This window comes from Manacus vitellinus, unplaced genomic scaffold (assembly GCF_001715985.3).
Source record: "Manacus vitellinus isolate BGI_N305 unplaced genomic scaffold, ASM171598v3 scaffold_21_pilon, whole genome shotgun sequence".
NCBI lineage: Eukaryota > Metazoa > Chordata > Aves > Passeriformes > Pipridae > Manacus > Manacus vitellinus.
The window spans coordinates 1,523,461-1,542,970 of NW_021939546.1; the positions used below are offsets into that span (position 1 = coordinate 1,523,461).

Sequence of the window (19,510 nt, forward strand, 5' to 3'; positions counted from 1 at the left end):
GTTCTCATAAAGGAGAAAAGACAGTGTATCTCCAACATACAGTACCAAAAATGAACTCCAACAACTTTATCATTCTTCCCCACTAGACTTCACTTATTTCACAGAAAAACATTCCAAAGATTTTCAGCTAAAGAAACAAATCAGTTAATGAGGCAGGGCGGGATAGACAAGGACAGACAGACTCACCACACAACAAAAAACCCAACCAAACCTTCAGAGAACCTGATTGAATTACCACCTGGCATGTAAGTGTGAACAAATAAATGAACAGAAATTAGTTTTGCAACATTAAAGACTTCCAAGGACACTGACTTTCTGCATAAGTGCACTTGTGTTTGCCTTTCCTATGTCTGCTTTAAAACTCCACGGACAAATGGAAACAGAGTATTATTCGGTGAGTAGGTTTAGAGCAAGAAAAAGAGGAACACTTTGCTCTCTTTTGCAGTTCAACCTTAGAACAGAGGTCAGCCTCCAGGAAATCTACCTCCATCCAACCAGCAACGGAAAGGAACATACAGCAGCATAATGCAGAAAACACCAAGACTTGCAAAACACACTGTGGCTGTACAAGTGTCACTGAGTACTGAAAACATTTTCACTGACTAACAGCTTACACTTCACTCCTAATTATCCCAAGGTTTTTCATTCTGTAGTGAAGAGTTTCAAAATGTACTGTGATCCAGAGATGGCAAAAACTCCATCCATAAAATTAAAAATTCAAATTCAAAACAACAAACAACCACCCACTCCCAGAGGCAATTCCCATACTGATCTCAGGATTTGAATTTCACTTCATGCCCTACCACCAACCCTGGAAATGTGCAAATGGTCACTTGTTTCACTGCTGTAAAAATCATCTGGTATGACATTCTGTGGAGTGAAATGGCCTCTATCTTCTCCCTCAAACTTCCAAATTCAAGTGCCTGTCCTGTTAGAAGCTGAGGAATGGAAGCCTGAATCTACATATAAACTAAGATTCCCACTTTCTGAAACTTTGCTTATGCAAAGTTTTAAAAAGAAAGAAAATCTGTACAATTTAAAAATAAACTAAAAAATATTTACTATTATTTCAAGAAAAGAAACACTCATCACCTGGCTGCAAATTTCCAGCACTCCTTACTACCAGATTAGACTGTATATGCAACGGGACAGCGTACACAAGGAAAAGGAGGCTAAAAAGAGTTTCAGCCTTAACACTGGATTTCTTTATGTATGTGTCTGAAATTACCACAGTTAATATACACTTAACTGATTTTATGTAAACTAATAATAAACCTGTTTCATTAAGACTGTACATGAAACAGATCCCACATTCTTAACAGCAGCTCTCTGAGTTAACTGAATCCACTTTTATAAAAGTGACTCACCTAGGGTTTAAGGGTGAGGTTGATCAGCTAGTGGGATAAATAATAGGATATGGGTGAGGAACCAGTGGGATTAACAACATTCAAGCAACAGAATGGTAGTTAAGTATAAGACCATTTACACTAGTTTCACAAAAATTAAAACAAGTCAAACAACAACATACAGAGATGATCAGAGAGCATAAACAGTAAGCATGAGAAAAACCAAGTGATGGATGGATGATAGAAACAATCATCTTTTCCACAGCCTAAATTTATAAATGCTTAAAAAACAAACAAACAGAAATAGTCATGCTACTGAATAACTATAAGAGATCATACATACAGGCTTACTATATCTATTCACTCAAAGACTTACAAATACTATACCTACAATACCTTACCTGACAAAGTAAACTGACTTACCTCCAAAAGTCTGATATCCAAGATCATAAGCATCTCTTGTAAAGTCTTCATATATAACGACTGCACCACTTGTATCAACTTCAATTTCCTAATAAAGTCAAATCCATAAATTAAAAAAAACCAAAACAAAAACACCCCGCAAAACAATGTCACTCTAAATCCAGAAAGGTAGCATAAATTACTTAATTTTCAATAATCTATTACTTGCTATTTCTATCAAACATGGTAACGAAAGAAAGTGAATTGAGTATCTTCTTGGACTCGATGAACAAAAACCTCTAGCTCTGCATTTCTCCTTAATGCCTTATAGCCTTAGTGAATTCATTTCACAGTCAAAATTGTCTTCTACATAAGTATTCTGACTTCCAATCCAGACTTCTACTTAGTTGAGAACGTGTTAATACCTCCACTCAGAAAGAAGGAAAACACCATTCCAGTATTTCAACATTAAACCAGGAGATATATATCTGTATACACACACACACACACATGCTTAGCTTTCTAACACATTCTTATACAGTGTTGCAACTGTAGTGGAGACTAACCTTTGTACCCTGTCAGAGAACAACTTTTAACACTGGTTCTTCTTTTATTTACCCTCTCTCCTTGATGTGTCTTATGTCTTATCCATTCCTCCTCACTTCTGTTTAGCAATCTCCTTCGTATTTAATTTCTCAACCCACCCAGGCAGATCACAGGTGTATGAGTTCAAGCTGTCTACCTGTGGCAACCTGAGAAGCATTCAAATGAGAGCTTCTCTGTGCATTATGAGAATAGGGAGGGTCTAAAAATACACTTGAAAATTTATTTTCCAGGTTATCTGCACTAGCTGTATCTTGTCACTCGAAATCAGTAAGGCTTTCAGACTGGCATCAAAATAAGACAATTTTAGACAAAGTGAAGAAAAAAAAACCTGTTTAGAAAAGCTTATATAATTTAATGTTCAACTTCATAACTGTCGCTTAGCAATTATTTGCCTTAAGGCATACTATGCAAAGTTCTCAAAGGATCACAAACATTTTTCAATTCTGAGAATCTTTACCTCTATAGTAGAATCCTGGAAAGACGTCTTCATGTCTATTAACATAAAATGAGAAAGAATTCAAAAGCGCTGTCACTGCCAATTCATTTTAAGACAATAAGATATTTAGGAAAAAAACCATAATCCTTGTTATGCATGTAGGATGGTCTACATTTACAATTTATCATAGTTTAATAATACTACTAAACGTAAAATCAATTATCCTTAGAAATATAAATTAAACACTTTTAGAAGCAGTCACCTATATTTAACTCCAAAAAAGAAAATTAAGACTGAAAGGACAATATAATTTTGAGATATATTTTCATACATACATTGTATACCAATTGCATCATATCTTCTGTTAGTTGCCACCTGTTTTTTAGTTTTCAACTACATGATACAGTTTAGGGCATCTTTCAGTTCAAGTTTCAGAAACTGTGTTAACCACTCAACAGTTTCTTCCCCCTAATCTCAGAGCCTGCATTCTAGCAGGTGCTATCTGTTCTACTTCTTAAAGTAACTTCAATATTATGTAGTATATTGGTCCTCGGATTGTGGAAATCAGTGAAGGGGATCAGATAATAAACTAGAAGTGTTCTGTCTGAACACATCTTAGAAAAGGAGAATGTACAAAAGTACTGGAAGAACTCAGATGCATATTCTACATTTAATCATAACAAAACTAATAAGACCACCAATAACATTACCTATACAAAAGGCAGAGAAATACGTTCTATACACCCAGTGCCTGAAATCTGTACAGTATTCTTGAAGTTACAGTTAAGGGAACAGTTTTGTAATAAACAGTAATATATCCAGAACTACAAAATCAAAAATAAAATTTACACATGGAAGTTTCTGTCAAGTCTGTGCATTTACCTTGCCAGCTGTGAGCTACAGTAACTTTAAGCTATTTTCAGATGTGATCTGAAACCAAGCTATATAAAACACTGTAGATCCAAATTACTAGGAAATTACAAGCACAAAAAAATAAAATCTGACCGCTGTACGCACGGATCATAATATTTAATACTCAAGTTTACATTCCCTCAAAGCAAGTAATTTATTCAAACCTCATTAGTGACTTTTTTCTCCAACTCTGCCTGCAATATCAAAGTTATTAGAGTTGTAGGACATCTTTATGGAAGAAACCAAGCATCACTAATACAATTTGAAATTTATATTTACAGTTTGTCTATCACATTTAAGAGTTCTTCTTGTCATTACAGCATTTCATTTGCAAGTGGGAGCAAACTCTTTCTGCCTTTCATAAATTATTCTATAACAATGTTCAGTGTTTTCTCAGTTTGTCTCCCTTTCCCCCTCCTCTTGACCCATGCCTTAAGTCTTTATTGCAGCTGATGCACTACTTTTAATATCCAAAGAATTTGGACAGTGGCGCCCAGGCTCATGCAAGAGCACATTTTAATATCTGTCAGGCATTGTCACTTAAGACAACCTGAAATTTCAGAGACCTGAAATTATTTTCAGTGGTGAAAATTTGCCTCCAGGAAGTATCATTATGAAGTCTCAATGAGACAGTCTTCAACAGTACATATCTGAACACATCAAAATATTCAATGTCATTCAGCAAATTACTGTTGCAGTAGAAAAGTTAGATGAGTATATTCACAGAATCTGTTGTGGACTACTTTAAAGGTGGAAAATAAAGAATTACAAAACAGCACCTACAGCCCTCTTTCTGAATATTAAAGCTAAGTCATTTCTAATGAATAAAAACATTAGTAATCTAAATTTAAGAATTCTGGCACTTATTACTTACTAGGCGATTTTTTCTGGCTCAGCTTCAAAACAGGTTTTGTCATTTTGGGTTTCTTGATGAAAGTCCCACCAGGTTTGTTATACTGCTGTGGTATCATTTTTCTTTTTATTCCTCTTGCAGCAACTGCTGCAGGACTGGGTTTGTTATGATAGTCAACGACAATCCCAGGTCTGTGCATTCCTCCAAAGTCTCCCATATGCTGAAAATTTGCAAAATCAAGAGGAAGGTATTAGTATATGAAATCAATATAAATAAAACAACTACTTGGTACAACACAACTGTGAATGTAAGTAAAATCTGCGTTCTACACCAAAATGCAGGAGAAACTTAAGCTCCTGGTCTGATGTTCTGTTGTGCAATGGCTTTGTGGGTGTTTGTCCAGTAGAACGAATATGTCTGTATAAACTGCGTTTCTGCTTATTCAGAACCATTGTCCAGGCAATGAACATATCTATCAAAGTTCATATCTCTGCCTACTATCTTGGTTACTCTCTTCAGATTCTCTAGATGATGAAAGACATCTCCCTCTGGAAAAAACCAGAGCTAAACGACTCAGTTTTCAACACTAAAAAGGAAAAAAAGCTTCTTTGCTCTGCATCTTATGCCAAATGATATATCAGTTATTTGAAAACTGAGTAAAGAAGGTTGTACAGTGTGGAAAAGAGATTAACTGAAAGAAGATCATTCTTTCTTTTACTTATCTTTCCACTGAATTCAATAAAATCAAAATTTTTAAGTTGGGCCTGGAGAGAGTGACACAAAAACATGGCACCAATAGGAATGAAAATTCAGCTGAAAGACTAAACCTTTCTAATATTTCTAAAATTATGTACACTCATTTGTGGACACTTGTATATGAAAGTTACCTCTCTGAAGACATGGAATAAACGAGTAATCTGAAGAGGGAAATTTTAAAAAGTGCTAACATATTTCTTAATATTAACTCAATTATTTGATTAATAAAGGACAGAAGAAAGCCCACTGACTGGATGGGTGACTTGGATAAGCAGAAATATTTGTATTTCCATGAGAAGATAATTAATATTACACTGTCAAAAGAACATTAAAAGTGACTTCAAAATACTTGTGAAAAGTATGACTTTTTTAAAGCAAATTTTAAATGACAGATAGAATGTACCAAAGCCAGCACTTTTCTTTATCAGAAGTCCATGCACAAGATCTCCATGTTAACTTATTTAGTTGAGATAGCTATAAACTACCTAGCATGTACATTTACACTGGTCACATCAATTTGACATGAAGTACGCACTTGGATCATTTCAAGTTCAGGTTTTTTTTAAACAGACAATCTACCTATTAAAGGTGCAATGCATTTTACATATGGTAAGTAGTTTAGCCCTTACATTTTCCTTTATTACACAAAAGACTAAAAGGATAAATTTCAAAAGCAAAGTAAAAAAGAACTCAGTTGTAACTGCACAAAGCTTTCAGATCTAAATAAATTCTGAAAGGATGGAACTGAGGCTTAAGAACATAACACTTTCAGCGTCACAAGTAGAGAAACAAAGATTAGAATCTATTTCTCATACCATGCTACATGTTACCTAACAGCCATGTGCAAATCTGAGCTAAAATTTGAATATGACAACTACAATACTCAAGGATGCTGCAAAGTAGACGTTCTGGAACAAAACCACCACGCAAATAGGCATTTAAAAGACCCAGTAAAAAAACAATCTTCCTCTAAGCTTCAAACTACAATAAGTTGTATGGTTTAAAATTAAAGAATCACTTCCCAAAGAAATATAGCACGCTTAGAAATTTTAAAAGATAAGTTACACCTACAGGCACAGGCAGAAAAGTGTTCACTGAACTCTTCGTACTTTAAAAAACAGCCAGAACTGGTATTATAAAACCAAGACAAAGGGACACCATCAACTTAAAGTCAGTACTTCTGTCAGGTTGGTGAGGTTTTTTATTCTCTTCTATTGTGGTTTTTTCCCCCCCAACTCACTTAACATCAAGCATTACTTCTTCAAACTGCGATCCACTGTTTTGCATACAGTTAATCATGCTGTTCCTTGGACACAGTTTTTACATCCTACACTGGAACGGAATCCACTGAAAAGGAGCTATAACATAAATCTTCAAATCAAATTAATACAAATAATAGGACTAGGCACACTATGTGGAGACTGATTTCAATTCTGTGAAAGGACCTGATTTCAAATTGATGATGTCCCTTTAACCACGCTTTAATTTTGAGAAAGAATCACTGTAACTGCTAACCACTCACCTTTGCCATTTTCTCCCCATCACCCTTCCAATATACAAGTCAGAGCAAGAGTTAAGTTTAAAAGAAGACTTGATGTTTAATAAAACATGTATTCAACACACTAAAGTATTAGCTAAACTTTGGCCTTTACAGAAAACAAAAACTACCCTAGCATTCACAACCTGGGTTTTATTTTTTGCTTATACATTGCACCTTTAACCTACTCAAAACTTCAAAAGACTTTGAATTCAACTTTTACAATATTCGAGAATTTCCCCACCAGCATCAGAGATGCTAGTGTTTACAAGGAAAAATGAAAGTCCTTTTAATCCCTTTTAGACCAAACCTACTACTTTTATCTTCACCTTTCAAGCAAAAGGAGAGATTTAACAAACCTTATCAACTAGTCTTCTAGAAAGAGCGACTGGGTTCTACTTGAAGACAGCTTCAAAGGGATAAACAACATTGTCAACCATGATAGTTTGCTTGGACAAAACCCCCACACTGTACTGAACAGTGCATTCATTTTAAAGCAGTGGTCTTGAAAGGGTTTAAAAGAGTGTCTAGTGAAAAGAATCTGAAAAGATTCTGTACTTACTCCTCGGCCTCGGCCTCTGCCTGTTGATGGTCCTCCAAAAGCATCATAGTTTCTGCTTCCAAATCCACTTTCAGGATAAGCAGGCGTTCCTCTCCCCCGAGAGCCTACAGGTGCAGGCTTCATATGGGGTGAAGAAAAACTGCTGTAGGAAGAGTAACTCTCTCTTCCTCTGTCCTCCATAAACCCAGGCCTCAATTTTGAACGGGAGTAAGGTGCTTCCCAGCTAGACCCGCCCTGGTTTCTACCTCCGAAAGAGTCAAGGCTATTCCGGTAGGAGTTGTCAAATCGACCACCATAACTACCTCCGAAGCGGCTTTGTTCGGGTTCATTATAACCATAGCCAGATCTGTACAGATCTCGCCCACCCAGAGAAGACCCGGAGTCGTAAGACTCATAAGGTCCAAACCTGGAAAAGTTGCACAGTGAGGAGAAAAAAAAGTAAGCTTACTAATGTTACACATTACAAAAGACAAGTTATCAGTTGACATTTATCAACTAAAATCAATTTATTACTATACTGGTCCGTACAGTCGTGTTATTGTTTAATCTTGATTAGGGCTGGGCAATTGACACTATGACCAGACAGAAAGCTATCTGAGCCATTTTTGCTACAAACAATTCTAAAGTTCAGTATACCTGAACTTTGTTTACTTAAAATTTTCAGCAACATGTATTTACTAAAACATTATTAGAGCCCAGCCCTAGTCTCACAAAAATAATCACCTGCAGACATTCATAGGCTAGTCAAACTCTCCTTTCTTCGAAATCAAACCCTCACAGTCTAACAGTTAAACAGCAGTTAAAAGGCAGCTAAGTTCTGAACTCAGAAAAAAAGAAAATCTTTTGTTTTTTTAGTGGTACAGTTGTGAGTCTTAAGTACCCCACAGTTCTCATTTTAAAGGAAAAATACAAGTGCTCTTCCATTCACATTTGTAGGTTTTGGAAATTTTCTTCCCTGTAAAATTCAGTCTCCCAGTCAAAAGAGTTCACGGTCTTCAGTATATCCAGCTTTCACTTGCAGACCATTAAGTCTAGCAACTCAGGATTTTCGAAGTCTACCCAGTGCATGCACAGTGGACACAAACAGTCCTTGGAATTTTAGAGTAAAGTAACAAGGAGCTGAAATCTTTAGTTATGCCTGGGGTGGGAGCAGTGTCAGTCTGGAAATCATCAATATTTGTAACCACTTGGAAGGGAAACACATTAGTGTCCCTGGTGGGTTATAACAGGGTGATTCAGAAGGCTCTGGGAAAGACAATCCTTGATTGATACAATGTAAACTAGGAGAGACTCAACTTATTAACTGTATCTATAGTAAACTGAATGCCTTAATTTTAAAATATGTTAGTCTCAGGAGACCCAAAGCTACACAGAAAATGACACTAGAAGACGACCATGCACAATAGTAACATAACATGGCAAGAGACATTTTGGTGTTCAAGTAGTCATTGGACCTCAATCATATGCAGATTACTATATGGTAGGTACAACTCATTCCTGAATCTGCTCAGAATTTTCAGTCAGCCTCAACATTCATTATTGAACAAATTATACTTAACTAAAATGTTTAACAGAACCAAGAAGCAAAACACAATACTTCTCCAGCCTCCCTATTTTAGTACTGTCCTTTTCCAGTGGCACCACAGTGACTACAGACAAGAATCATACAGTAGTCTGGCTACAGCCAGATAAAAATTCAAGGGCGCTCACAAGAAAACCATCGTATTATCTAAGTTTTCTTTTCCTTCTATCCCCTCCAAGATCGGATCACTACTCTGAAAAGCATGCTTCTTTGAATACAATATTAAGACCTAAATCAAATCAGCTGCTCCCTACTGTTTTTATCTGAAAGAGCAACAGTAATAGAATCCTAGCATGAAATACACAACTTTAAGACCACTGCATCAGAATTTTTAGTTTTAGACCAATCCATCTTAAAAAGCAGCCCAGAACATGCACACAGTTTCGAGTGTAATCAGTACCTGCCAATGAAATAATCTGGACATGACTTTCAGATTCAATACCAAGATCATTTGAGCACTCCACATTCAAACCAAAGAACACATACCCTAAATGTTCCTTGAAAACGGAATGTTGATAGATTCAGTCTAAGGCACTAAACCAGTCAGGTCTAGTCCGCTATGTCAAATATGGTATGACAGGCCAATCAGCTACAAGTTGCTAGTCATTACTGAAAAACAGAACTTTTGCTATTTTCATTCAAAGACGCATTGTTTCACTGTCAAACTTTTCCACAAAAATGCTGATTATTACCAGAATCCAGCTCTTACAGTCTAGTATTTGCCAGTATTTATCAGACATGAAGACTCAGAACGGAAGTGTTTGTACAAAATCGTAACAACATGCCTCAGGAACACTTAAGTTAGAAGACAGAATGATTTTAACCTAAATTGGATTTGATCAATTCTTGGGACAACTGAAGGATTATTTTACCTGTTACCACCACCACCACCTCCTCCGCCTCCACCTCCATGACTCTCCATCCCATAGGATTGGTTAAGGTAAGAGTCCATGGATCGTGGGCCACCATAGCCTCCATGCCCATAATCACGGTCCATGTCTAAAAAAAGAGCAGAAAAATGTTTATAAAGAAAGCAAGTGAGGAGTCTTATTAAGTAATCTAGTTTAAATTCTTAAGTAAAAGGTTTACTCTTTGCCATGGTGCTTACAAACAAAATACAAAATTGCCAATTGCAAAACAATTTTGACACTGTGTTTAGAGAAGCTATGTGTCTCTTATCATCTGAGTACGTCACAATTGGAATCAAGTTCGTATTTTTTTCCCAGTAGCGAGTAACTCAGGATTATTGTTCCATCAGCTAGAATCCACACAAGTTAAATTAAGAGAATTAAATGGAGACACCTGATGTAGAATATGACAGAAGTTTGTGGAGAATTAAGACCGCTTATGACCCTTTAAAAATACACACAACTCACAGGCATCTGTTTTCTCTATCCAAGGCCATAGAAAACCTTCACTCACACTGACAGAGACCTTGGGTCAAGGTTACAAGCTGTCTTGCTGCAGTGCAGACTCTGTATTATAGGTTACAGTCAAACAAATTAATTTTCTCCCAACTTATTCCTCAGCACTGGAAGTCCTATGTAAAAGTAAAACTCATAAATTCAAAGCACTAAAACAGTGTCACAAATCTGCATAATAAGTATGATCCGCTGTCTTTCTGGAACATACACAATTTGTGCTTCACTAGCATTCTAGAGGCCAAAACTGTTTCCCAGTACCAACCAACACTAACTTTTGGATAATACAAAGAAAACCTGGCAAGTCAAGACTCACACAAAAAGCAACACAGAGAAGGAAAATGGAATGAACACAGAAAAGACAAAAATAAATTTACTCTGACAAGAGAGAGTATTTTATACATTTCTCCACATGTAAAACACTGACTTTTCCAGGACAACTAGCTCACTTGAAGTCATAAGAAATTGTCATATTGAAAGAAACACAGTAATTCTGTGTGCATATCATTTCATGAAAGTAACTGTAGTGCTGAAAATACCTATTTAAACTATATCCCATTTGTACCTGCTTTTTATTAGCACCATGTCACTCTTAACTTACTTTCTCATGTCTGTCATCAAAAAAATTCTGCACATGGTATTGAGCTGACTGTATCAGTTTTACACAGATATTATTAGCATACCTGAATAAAGACTCCAACAAATAAAGACCTCCTGTTGATTTTTTTTTATTCTAATGATCATAGGTACTTCATAAAAAATTAAAAGATGATACTTCTGGAAAAAACCCAACTTTAAACATGGAAGTCACACTGCACCTTTTTATATGCTGAACGTACAATAAAGATTAAAAAATCAAAGCACAAAAAAAGCTTTTCAAAATAGTAATCATGTAGCACAACACATCATCAACTTGAACTGCAAAAAGAAATGGCTGAGGCTTCTAATAAAAGCAACTTATGTTCCTCTCTGGCATGACTGAATGATCTGCCACCTAATCCAGTACAATACCCTCAAGACCATATACATAAAGATGCAGGCCAGCAAAAAGAGGAAGGTAGTCAACAAAACAAACTCAGATTCCCAGAAATTAAGTTTAGATGATCCCGCGGTCAATCTCAGATTCAGGCTGTTAGTATTTTTAATACAGTATAACTAATCACTGACATTCTGAAAACTGATATACCTGACCTGAAAGCACCCAATAATTTATCTCAGCTTCACCTGCTCCCTATTATCAGCAGGCCCTAAGAGGACACAAAACCAATGAGGCTGAGTTGCAGAGGTGATTCTAATCATCCAACAAGGAAGAACACAACATTCTGTCAAGATCCCTCCCATCGCAATGCAATTCTACTACAGTGTAGTAAAGTAGGGACCAGTGTTGTCCATATGTCAGAAGTTCTGTATTGGAAAAACACAAAACCATTCACAGGCAAAGAACTCTTCCAAAAAATGGTTCGAAGCATAGTTTTGAAATAAATTTTTAGTCTAAAATGTTTAGCATCAAAGCAAATACTTAAATCCATTCCACAGTCACTTCTGACATCCACATTAGCTCAACACTCTCCTTACTTGTCCACAGTCCATGTTATATAACAGCAGCAGTCTTGCTGTAGAGCTATGCCAGTCCCTAAATCCTCAAATCACTGCCTTTAGGACATCACCACCTCCTCCCTAACAGCGAACAACTTTCTCATCCTTTCCAGACTCAGTGCACTGCATTTACCTACATTATAATATATTCATATTTGAAAATGGTTAACAGGGATACAAAAGTACAAACGTGAAGAGAAATAATCACTTGAATGATTTACTATAAGAAACTGGAGGTAGCAAATGAAACTTACAAGTAACAAGCTAAAGAGTTAATTAGATCCTTTTTCACAAAACATAGATACAAGTACTGGAACTGAGTAACAAGAAGTTACTAAAAATTTATATAGATTTAACACAGAAATTGGATAAATCAGCTGACAAGAAATTCAAAGTATGTCAAACACAAACACTATGTCTCTAGCTCAGAAAGTCGCCAAGCTGCAAACCAGTGAAGGCATATAAACATCCTAAAAGAGTACTTGCACCACTTGTTCCACACCCCCAAACACAGTGACATACGGGATATTGGTGAGGTGGGACAGACACATCTTTGATCTGATGTAATGAAGGTGACCTTGTGATCTCCTTCTGACTACTTCATGCACTATTCCACACTGCTGAGCAGTTAACCTATTATTCCAACCAGAGGCCTCCTGGTTCAGCCATCCTGTCATCTGCAAACTTCACCAAAGATTTCTAGATTTTATACTTCATGTCCAGAGCCTGACAAAGATACTGCATTCAAATTAACAAGCACAGTATTTCTTCAGGTATTAAACTTTTCTTTACTTTGAAAGTCTGTTCTCCAGATAAGCTTTACCCTAAAAAGGGAGAAAACATACAAGACGACAGTAAATATTCACTTAGATGAACCAAAATTAAAAGGACTTTAATTTTTGAATATAGTAACTTAATAATAATCAGTCACCACCAGTAGAGATATGCAAAAGTTCCCTGTCCATGCAAATTATTCAGACTAAATGTGAAATTGCTTCACATGCTAAGAGAACATGTGTTTAAGCACTAAAGAAAAAAGTTCATTTTATTTTAAATAGTAACTGTTTATAAAAGAAATTGTTGAAGAAATGTTATATCTGTGTATCTATGAATAAAAAATATGAAAAAACAGTGGTCCATATTTGCTTCTAAAGTTTAAAAATAGAGTGAATCTCTGAACTGATGAAGGCACTGTCAAAGTATCTTAAACAAAGAATTTATTAAAGGACTAAATTGGGTTTTGGTATCTGCAGCCTCTTGTATAAATACAGTGCAGATGAATGAAGTGTTGAACTGAAGTACAGAAATAGAACTTGCAAGAAGAACTATCTAGTTTTTAGTTTCTATATCATACTTAAAAGTCTACTGATACAGACAAGAGAGAAGAGTTATGTCAAAGGTGAAAAAAATATTACCTCTAAAAAAAAAAAAGAATGGGACACTAAAAGACAAGTTTAATTTACAAATTAAGATATTAATGTACAAGTATTCCTTCAGATTAATTAAGAAAAAAAAAAAAGAAGCCATATCTGGTAGAGAAATCATTTAAAATAGCTGTGAAATAAATCTCAATAGCCAATAAAGAAAAATCAAAATTTCCTTATAAAAAGAAGTAAGAAGTTAAAGACATAGTAGATAACACTCAGAATCTCTTGGCACAACGACTCTATTTAAAAAAAAGGTTAAGATCAGAGAAAATTGAAATCATATTTACAGTAAAAAGAGAAGATATCATTTTCAACAGTGTTCTCCATGTGAAGTATATGAAAAGGCTAGGAAAATGAGAAAGGAGAAAGATCTTTCAGCAGTAAATAATAAATTTAAGAAGCTAAATTTCACTATATTTTAAATTCATAATCCAAAATGACTGCAACAACCTTAAGGATCCACTGTGCAATAGGAAGCAGTATTTTTTCCAGGCACATTACATTTTCATAACACTATGTCTATATTAGGATCACAACCTTCTCACTAGGCCATTTCCCCTTCTAGATTAGAAGGACAGTAGTTGCAATAACTAAAATATTAACATGAATAGTTAATATTTCTGTTAATAATATTTACAGAATTTATACTGCAGAGCATGTCAACCCTGTCTCAGAGTCGTCAGCAAGGGACAACAGTGAAATTACAGAAGTCATCAGACATCCAACTAAAAGTGCTTCTCACTGGCTAAAAGTTTCCAACAGTAGGAACCTTGCCAAAAGCTCAAAAGAAAACTGGACAAAGATGAGAATTCCCAACATCCATCCTATGTTGCCATCTACTGGACCCCCACAAAACAGCCTTCAGCTCCCTGTGCAGAACTGGGGTAAGACTCTTTTTGCATGCCTTGCTCATGTACACACAGTGCATAAACAGTCATTGTAAAAGTCTCAAACCACATACATCATAATTAAAATTTTTTAATAAATACAAATAATAGCTTAATTATCATAATGAAAACTCATATTACAGAGGTACATAAAAGGAACATGCTAACTGTACAACACACATTTGATTAGTTACTTTCCATAGGATGAGCCTGGATTCACTTTAATACTACTGTCATTAGATCTCAGAAAAGCAGGTTCTGATTAACGGTTACAGTGAATATTCCAATAAGACATTTAAGCTGCCACTTAATAATAACTTTTTATAATAAAAATCAGAAGGACATTCAATTAAGAATCAATATAGAAAATTAAAAAACAGGGCCATAGATTTAATTCATTTATTTTACTATAATGAAAGATAAATGCAAAATAATATCACTGGGGGAAAAAAAAGTTAAGACTCAAGAAATGTATCACAAAAATGATTATACTGCAATCAAAGATGCATCTGTAATCCGATGTGTTATTTCCATCCAACAGCCAGCAAGAGCACCAAGAGATCCAACAGCAAGCGCTTATTTGCCAGCATCTGTAAATGAAGCTTGGGTACAGTTTACAGTAAAGGTTTTATATTAACATCCTTTTAGTACCTGATTGCATGCTAGCAAGAGATGTCAAATCATTTCTTGAGTCTTACTAAACTCACAAACTTAATCATCTTAGAAAAATAAGTGCATTCCTATTTGTTTTATCTGTTTGGTACTTTTGACAGTGCAAAAACAAGAGCTAACTTTTGGTGTTTCACATTTACTTTATATGCTTCCTATATTCCTTCCCAAACTGTTAGTTAAGGTAAATTTTATGAAAAAAAGTAAATAAATAAAACTCAAGTAGTTACAGGTTCTGGGATTTTTTCCATGTTTATATAAAAGAAGGGGAATATCCTTTCTTTTCAACAGAAGTAGTAAGAATCAAATACAGTACTTTGTAAGAAAATAGTTATGCAAAAAAGACATCATCATAAGAAAAGTCTGTATTTCCCCACCCCCACCCCCATCCCCATTCCTTGATCTCACAATTTTGATTTGGAACGTGCAGGAGTTCATGTTGACATGCCCAAGATGAAAATCGAGTCTCACTCCCAGACAGTTATAACTCCTCCAGAAAACAACATGTGCACTTAAACCATGTTATGCACTTCTAACAACCCGTTTGTTTTTCGTTTTTGTCAACACTGACTGTTCAGCCCCAACTCTTTTTACAGGTTAGACGTATTTATAGCTCATACCTGAGACTGACCCACTGGGCATGTTCACACCACAATGCATGGGGGTATCTGGGAATCTCCAATCTCTGTCTTCAGCTGGAGAGGATGGGTCAGTGAGAATGACTTAGTGCTTAGCAAGAGCTGGAGGGGAGAGACAGGGAGCCGCAACAAGAGGCAGCTCTCTCTCCTGTCGGATCTCCAGGCTCCTGACACGACCCCCTCACAGAGCTCACCCCAAGCTCCCCCGGCTCTGCCCGCGCCCCCCCGCCCGCCGCCACCGCCCCCTCGCCCCCGCTCTCCCCGCGCCCCAGGGCGCCTCGCCCCGCGGGCACCGCCCCCGCCCCGCGCCCCCCGCCGCCCGCCGCCCCTCCCCGGAGGCCCTCCTCCCGCGCAGCCCTTCCCGCCGCCGGCCGCCCCGCAGCTTCCCCCAGCCCGGCAGTGCGCGGCGCGGAAGAGGACGAGGAGTGGGGTGAGGGGAGCTCCGTCCTGCGCGTAACAAAGCGGCCGCTGCCATTTTGAGCGCGGCCGGGCCCCGCAGCGGCGCAGCGGCGGCGGCCAGGCCCTGCCCTTGCAGCGGTGGCGCGCCCTCACCTTCCCCGTAGTCCATGGCGGCGGCGACGGCGGCGAGCGCTGCTCCCCGCCTCCAATGGCGCCTTCCACCACAACGCGGCGAGGCGGGCTCGGCGCGGCGCACGCACGGCCACGGCGTGCGCCGATTGGTCCGGCTATGCGTCACGTGAGCAGGGGCCCGGAACGGCCGCGCACAGCGCTGCGCGCGGCTCCTGGACCAGCCGGGTCACGAGGGAGGCTGCGCGGCGGCCATTTTGAGCCCTGGCAGCCGCCATTTTGTGTTCTGGCGAAGGGCTCTGTCTCGCTTGAGGCCGCTGCAGGACGAGGAGTGGCAGAACATCCACACCTTCAGCCTCCCACACACATGCCCGCGGGCCCTGTTGAAGTGGCCGCTGTAAAAAACGCTCCCTTGAGGTCAGGCAGTGCCTGGCGGGAGTGAGCCCTCAGTGGCATCCCTGCAGCTGCACAGCCTCAGGCGTGAGGTGCCCTGCCAGCTCCCAGTGTGCGCTGCTGCGGTGTTGTGCAAACCAAGTGGCTTTACAAAATAAACCGTTTATTTAAGCAATGACTCTCCTGTGATGCTTCTCCTTCAATGAACATAACAATATCAGTTTAAAGAAGAAAGTCTTTACTGTGAGGGTGGTGAGGCACTGGAACAAGTTGCCTATGGACATGGTGGATGTCCCATCCCTGGCAGTGCTCAAGGCCAGAACATGTAAGGCCTTGAGCAACCTTGTCTAGTGGGAGATGTCCATGACTATGGCAGGGGGAGCTGGGACAGGATGATCTTTAAGGTCCCTTTTGTGAGAAGTATCTCTAATTAAAATTTAGAAGACGGCCAAATAAAGTGAAACAAAGAACTTTATTAACAGCGCGCTGGCTGCACCGAACTCATGACCAGGTTCGAGCACACCTGACTGGGAGGGACGAGCCCTTTAAGACCCTTCGATTTGCAGAACCACTCCCTCACTCCTCCCATGCTAGGCCTCGCTCTTTTCTTTCTTAAAAGGCAATCTTCGCTTTCTGGTGCAGCCCATTGGTTGTCTTCATCCACCTACCAGGTTGTGTCCCTGCCGCGGGCCGCATGGTTCCCTGGCAGTGAGCCCAGGCTGGTCTCACCACCTTACATTCTTCCCTGCTCACCTTCGAACTGTAAAGCAAACAGAACAATAAGTAACAATAAGTAGCAGTAAGCAGGCAGAACTATAAGCAGTGCAATAGGCAACCCCAAGCAGAACTGTATGTAGCAGCAAGTAGGCAGCAGCAATAAGCAACTTCAAGCAGAATCACAAGCAGTCCACTGGTCCCTGACCACAAAATAGTTCCCCAGTCCTTTAAACAAAATGGCTCCCAAGTGCCCCAGCACGAGGCAGCCATGGAAACCCCTGCTTGTAATAAAACATCCTATTTATTTCCTACACTTTCAATCCCTTAACATTCAATGATTCCATGATTCTATGATCCACCACTCCTGAGATAAAGTATTCTGGTGTCTGTAACAGGCTGCACTGAAAGAAACAGGCTAACATTAAACATAGACTTTCATTTTAGGTTAGTCGTAAGGTAACACTTTATTCCTCTATGCAGACAAAGATTTGAAGAAGAAAACGACTTTGCCCAGATATATGATCATGCAAAAAAACCCCAATGACCTATGTGAAGATCACATGCGGAGAAGTATTTCATTCCCTATTGTTTCTTAATGTTTTATAAAACCCTGACAAAAGGAAACAAAAAGAGAGAGGGAAAAAAATTATATGGCAATGAGCAGATCTGGTACAGAAAACCTGGGAATATGACTGTGAGGACAGGCTGTGGGTGAACTTTCAGGCTGCATGAGTAGGCAAAGCCGCTATCTCCTGAGGTTTGATTTTGCCCGGGAAATAGGGCTTCCTTGAGTCTTGGGTGGTTGGCAGGACAGCATCAAAAAATTACAGTTTCTCCCCATCCAAAAAGTAATAAAAATCCCATTGCAGGAAAGCAAAAAAGAATACAACAATTCACCGAGGTCAAGAGTCCAAGTTTTGCAATAGACTCAACCCTGAGCCTGGCAGAGCAGTTTCGCCTCCCGAGCTCTGGATGGCAGTAGTTGCGAACGAATGTGAACCGCAGCTCCCGGCTCCCTTCTCACCCCAGCATCGGATGAGACATACATGCGGAGACAGTGGTTATTCCCTGCCAAAGGGAACCTTTCCTTCGGCTTTACCACCAACCTGTTGTCCAATGATACGTTATGCTTGGGCAGAGCAATGATTTCAATGTTCAAAAACCAAATACCCCTCACACAGACCTGTTTGTGTACCCATCCCTCTACACCCACACCCTCGTGCAGACCAGACAAGTTTCTTGCACTGAACATGAGATTCATGCAGTAGACATTTTCCTGAATGTCCAAGACTGTGCGTCTCGTGTTTGCAACATAGCACCCTCTTTTCTGCAGCCTTTTGTGCAGTAGTTGTTCGGCACTGCACAGCCTGATCTGCAGACTTGTGCTTGTGAACAGGCACAAGGACCAGCATCCCACTGCCCTGCAGATGGGCTGACCTGTATGGAGCAGCATCCCGCTGCCCTGGAGATAGGTGCAGGCCCACCTGTGAGCTGTACAGCTGGAGGGGCTCCTGCTGGGCATCTGCCTGGGCCAGCCTGTGAGGGCCTGGCCACCACTGCACCATAACCTGCACAGATGTTGTCACTTCTCAAGAAAAAAAGAAGAAAAAAACACAACATATTTGAAGATTTTTCCCAGGCAAGAAAACACACAGGCACAGCTCTATATGAAATAAAAAACCTGATGGATTAAACCATAGCATATACCTGTACAGAATCCGAAGGCTATCCTCAGTAGCAAGTCAGTACCAAGCTTGTGTTCTCAGATGCCCTAAAACACACAGCAGTCAAAACTGTAAAGTATAATCTCTGCTTGAGGACTCAATGCATGCTGCAGGGTGGGTTGCTGTGGAATGCACTAAGTGGATTCTCACCCTATTCCGATTCATCTGGTTGGGCCAAATGAGATTTTTAATGATAATGGTACTGAATAAGCAGCTCTGAAGGGAGTAAATAATGCAGAATAGATAGATTTGTGATCAGTGTAGCTAATGGTTATTCAAAATAAACACAAAAATCCAGAAAACTGGGTTCATCTGAGTCAATTGTCCCTAAGACTACCAAATCTGTTTCCCTGGTGCAAAACCTACTGAGAAATTCAACAATCGAAACTCTCTGGTAGGCTGTACAACCTAAGGGGACTATTGCATAAAGGAGAGCAGGATTTACAAGAAAGTGTCCGAGAGGGAAACACTGTGATTGATTAGGAGACTATTACAATGATACAGGATTATTATAAGAT

General features: G+C 38.8%; 1 protein-coding gene across 4 annotated transcripts in view; it reads right to left on the bottom strand.

Moving 5' to 3' along the window:
* The window catches only part of ZNF326 (zinc finger protein 326), a 28,705-nt gene extending 10,563 nt beyond the window's left edge, over positions 1-18,142 (bottom strand). For 2 of the 4 annotated variants that reach the window (XR_001920599.2, XM_018072136.3), the window contains exons 1-7: positions 16,183-16,211; positions 15,613-15,687; positions 9,865-9,991; positions 7,411-7,816; positions 4,577-4,775; positions 2,812-2,846; positions 1,770-1,857 (exon numbers count right to left, since the gene is read on the bottom strand). Coding sequence is in view for 3 of the 4 variants with exons in the window: in XM_018072136.3 (XP_017927625.1) it covers positions 1,770-1,857; positions 2,812-2,846; positions 4,577-4,775; positions 7,411-7,816; positions 9,865-9,991; positions 15,613-15,687; positions 16,183-16,198 (946 nt within the window). In the remaining variant the exon portion in view is untranslated. Of the gene's footprint in view, positions 1-1,769; positions 1,858-2,811; positions 2,847-4,576; positions 4,776-7,410; positions 7,817-9,864; positions 9,992-15,612; positions 15,688-16,182; positions 16,223-17,219 lie in introns of those variants that run through there. The other 2 variants (XM_018072137.2, XM_018072138.2) reach the window with 2 other exon arrangements.
* Between the last annotated feature and the right edge of the window lie 1,368 nt (positions 18,143-19,510).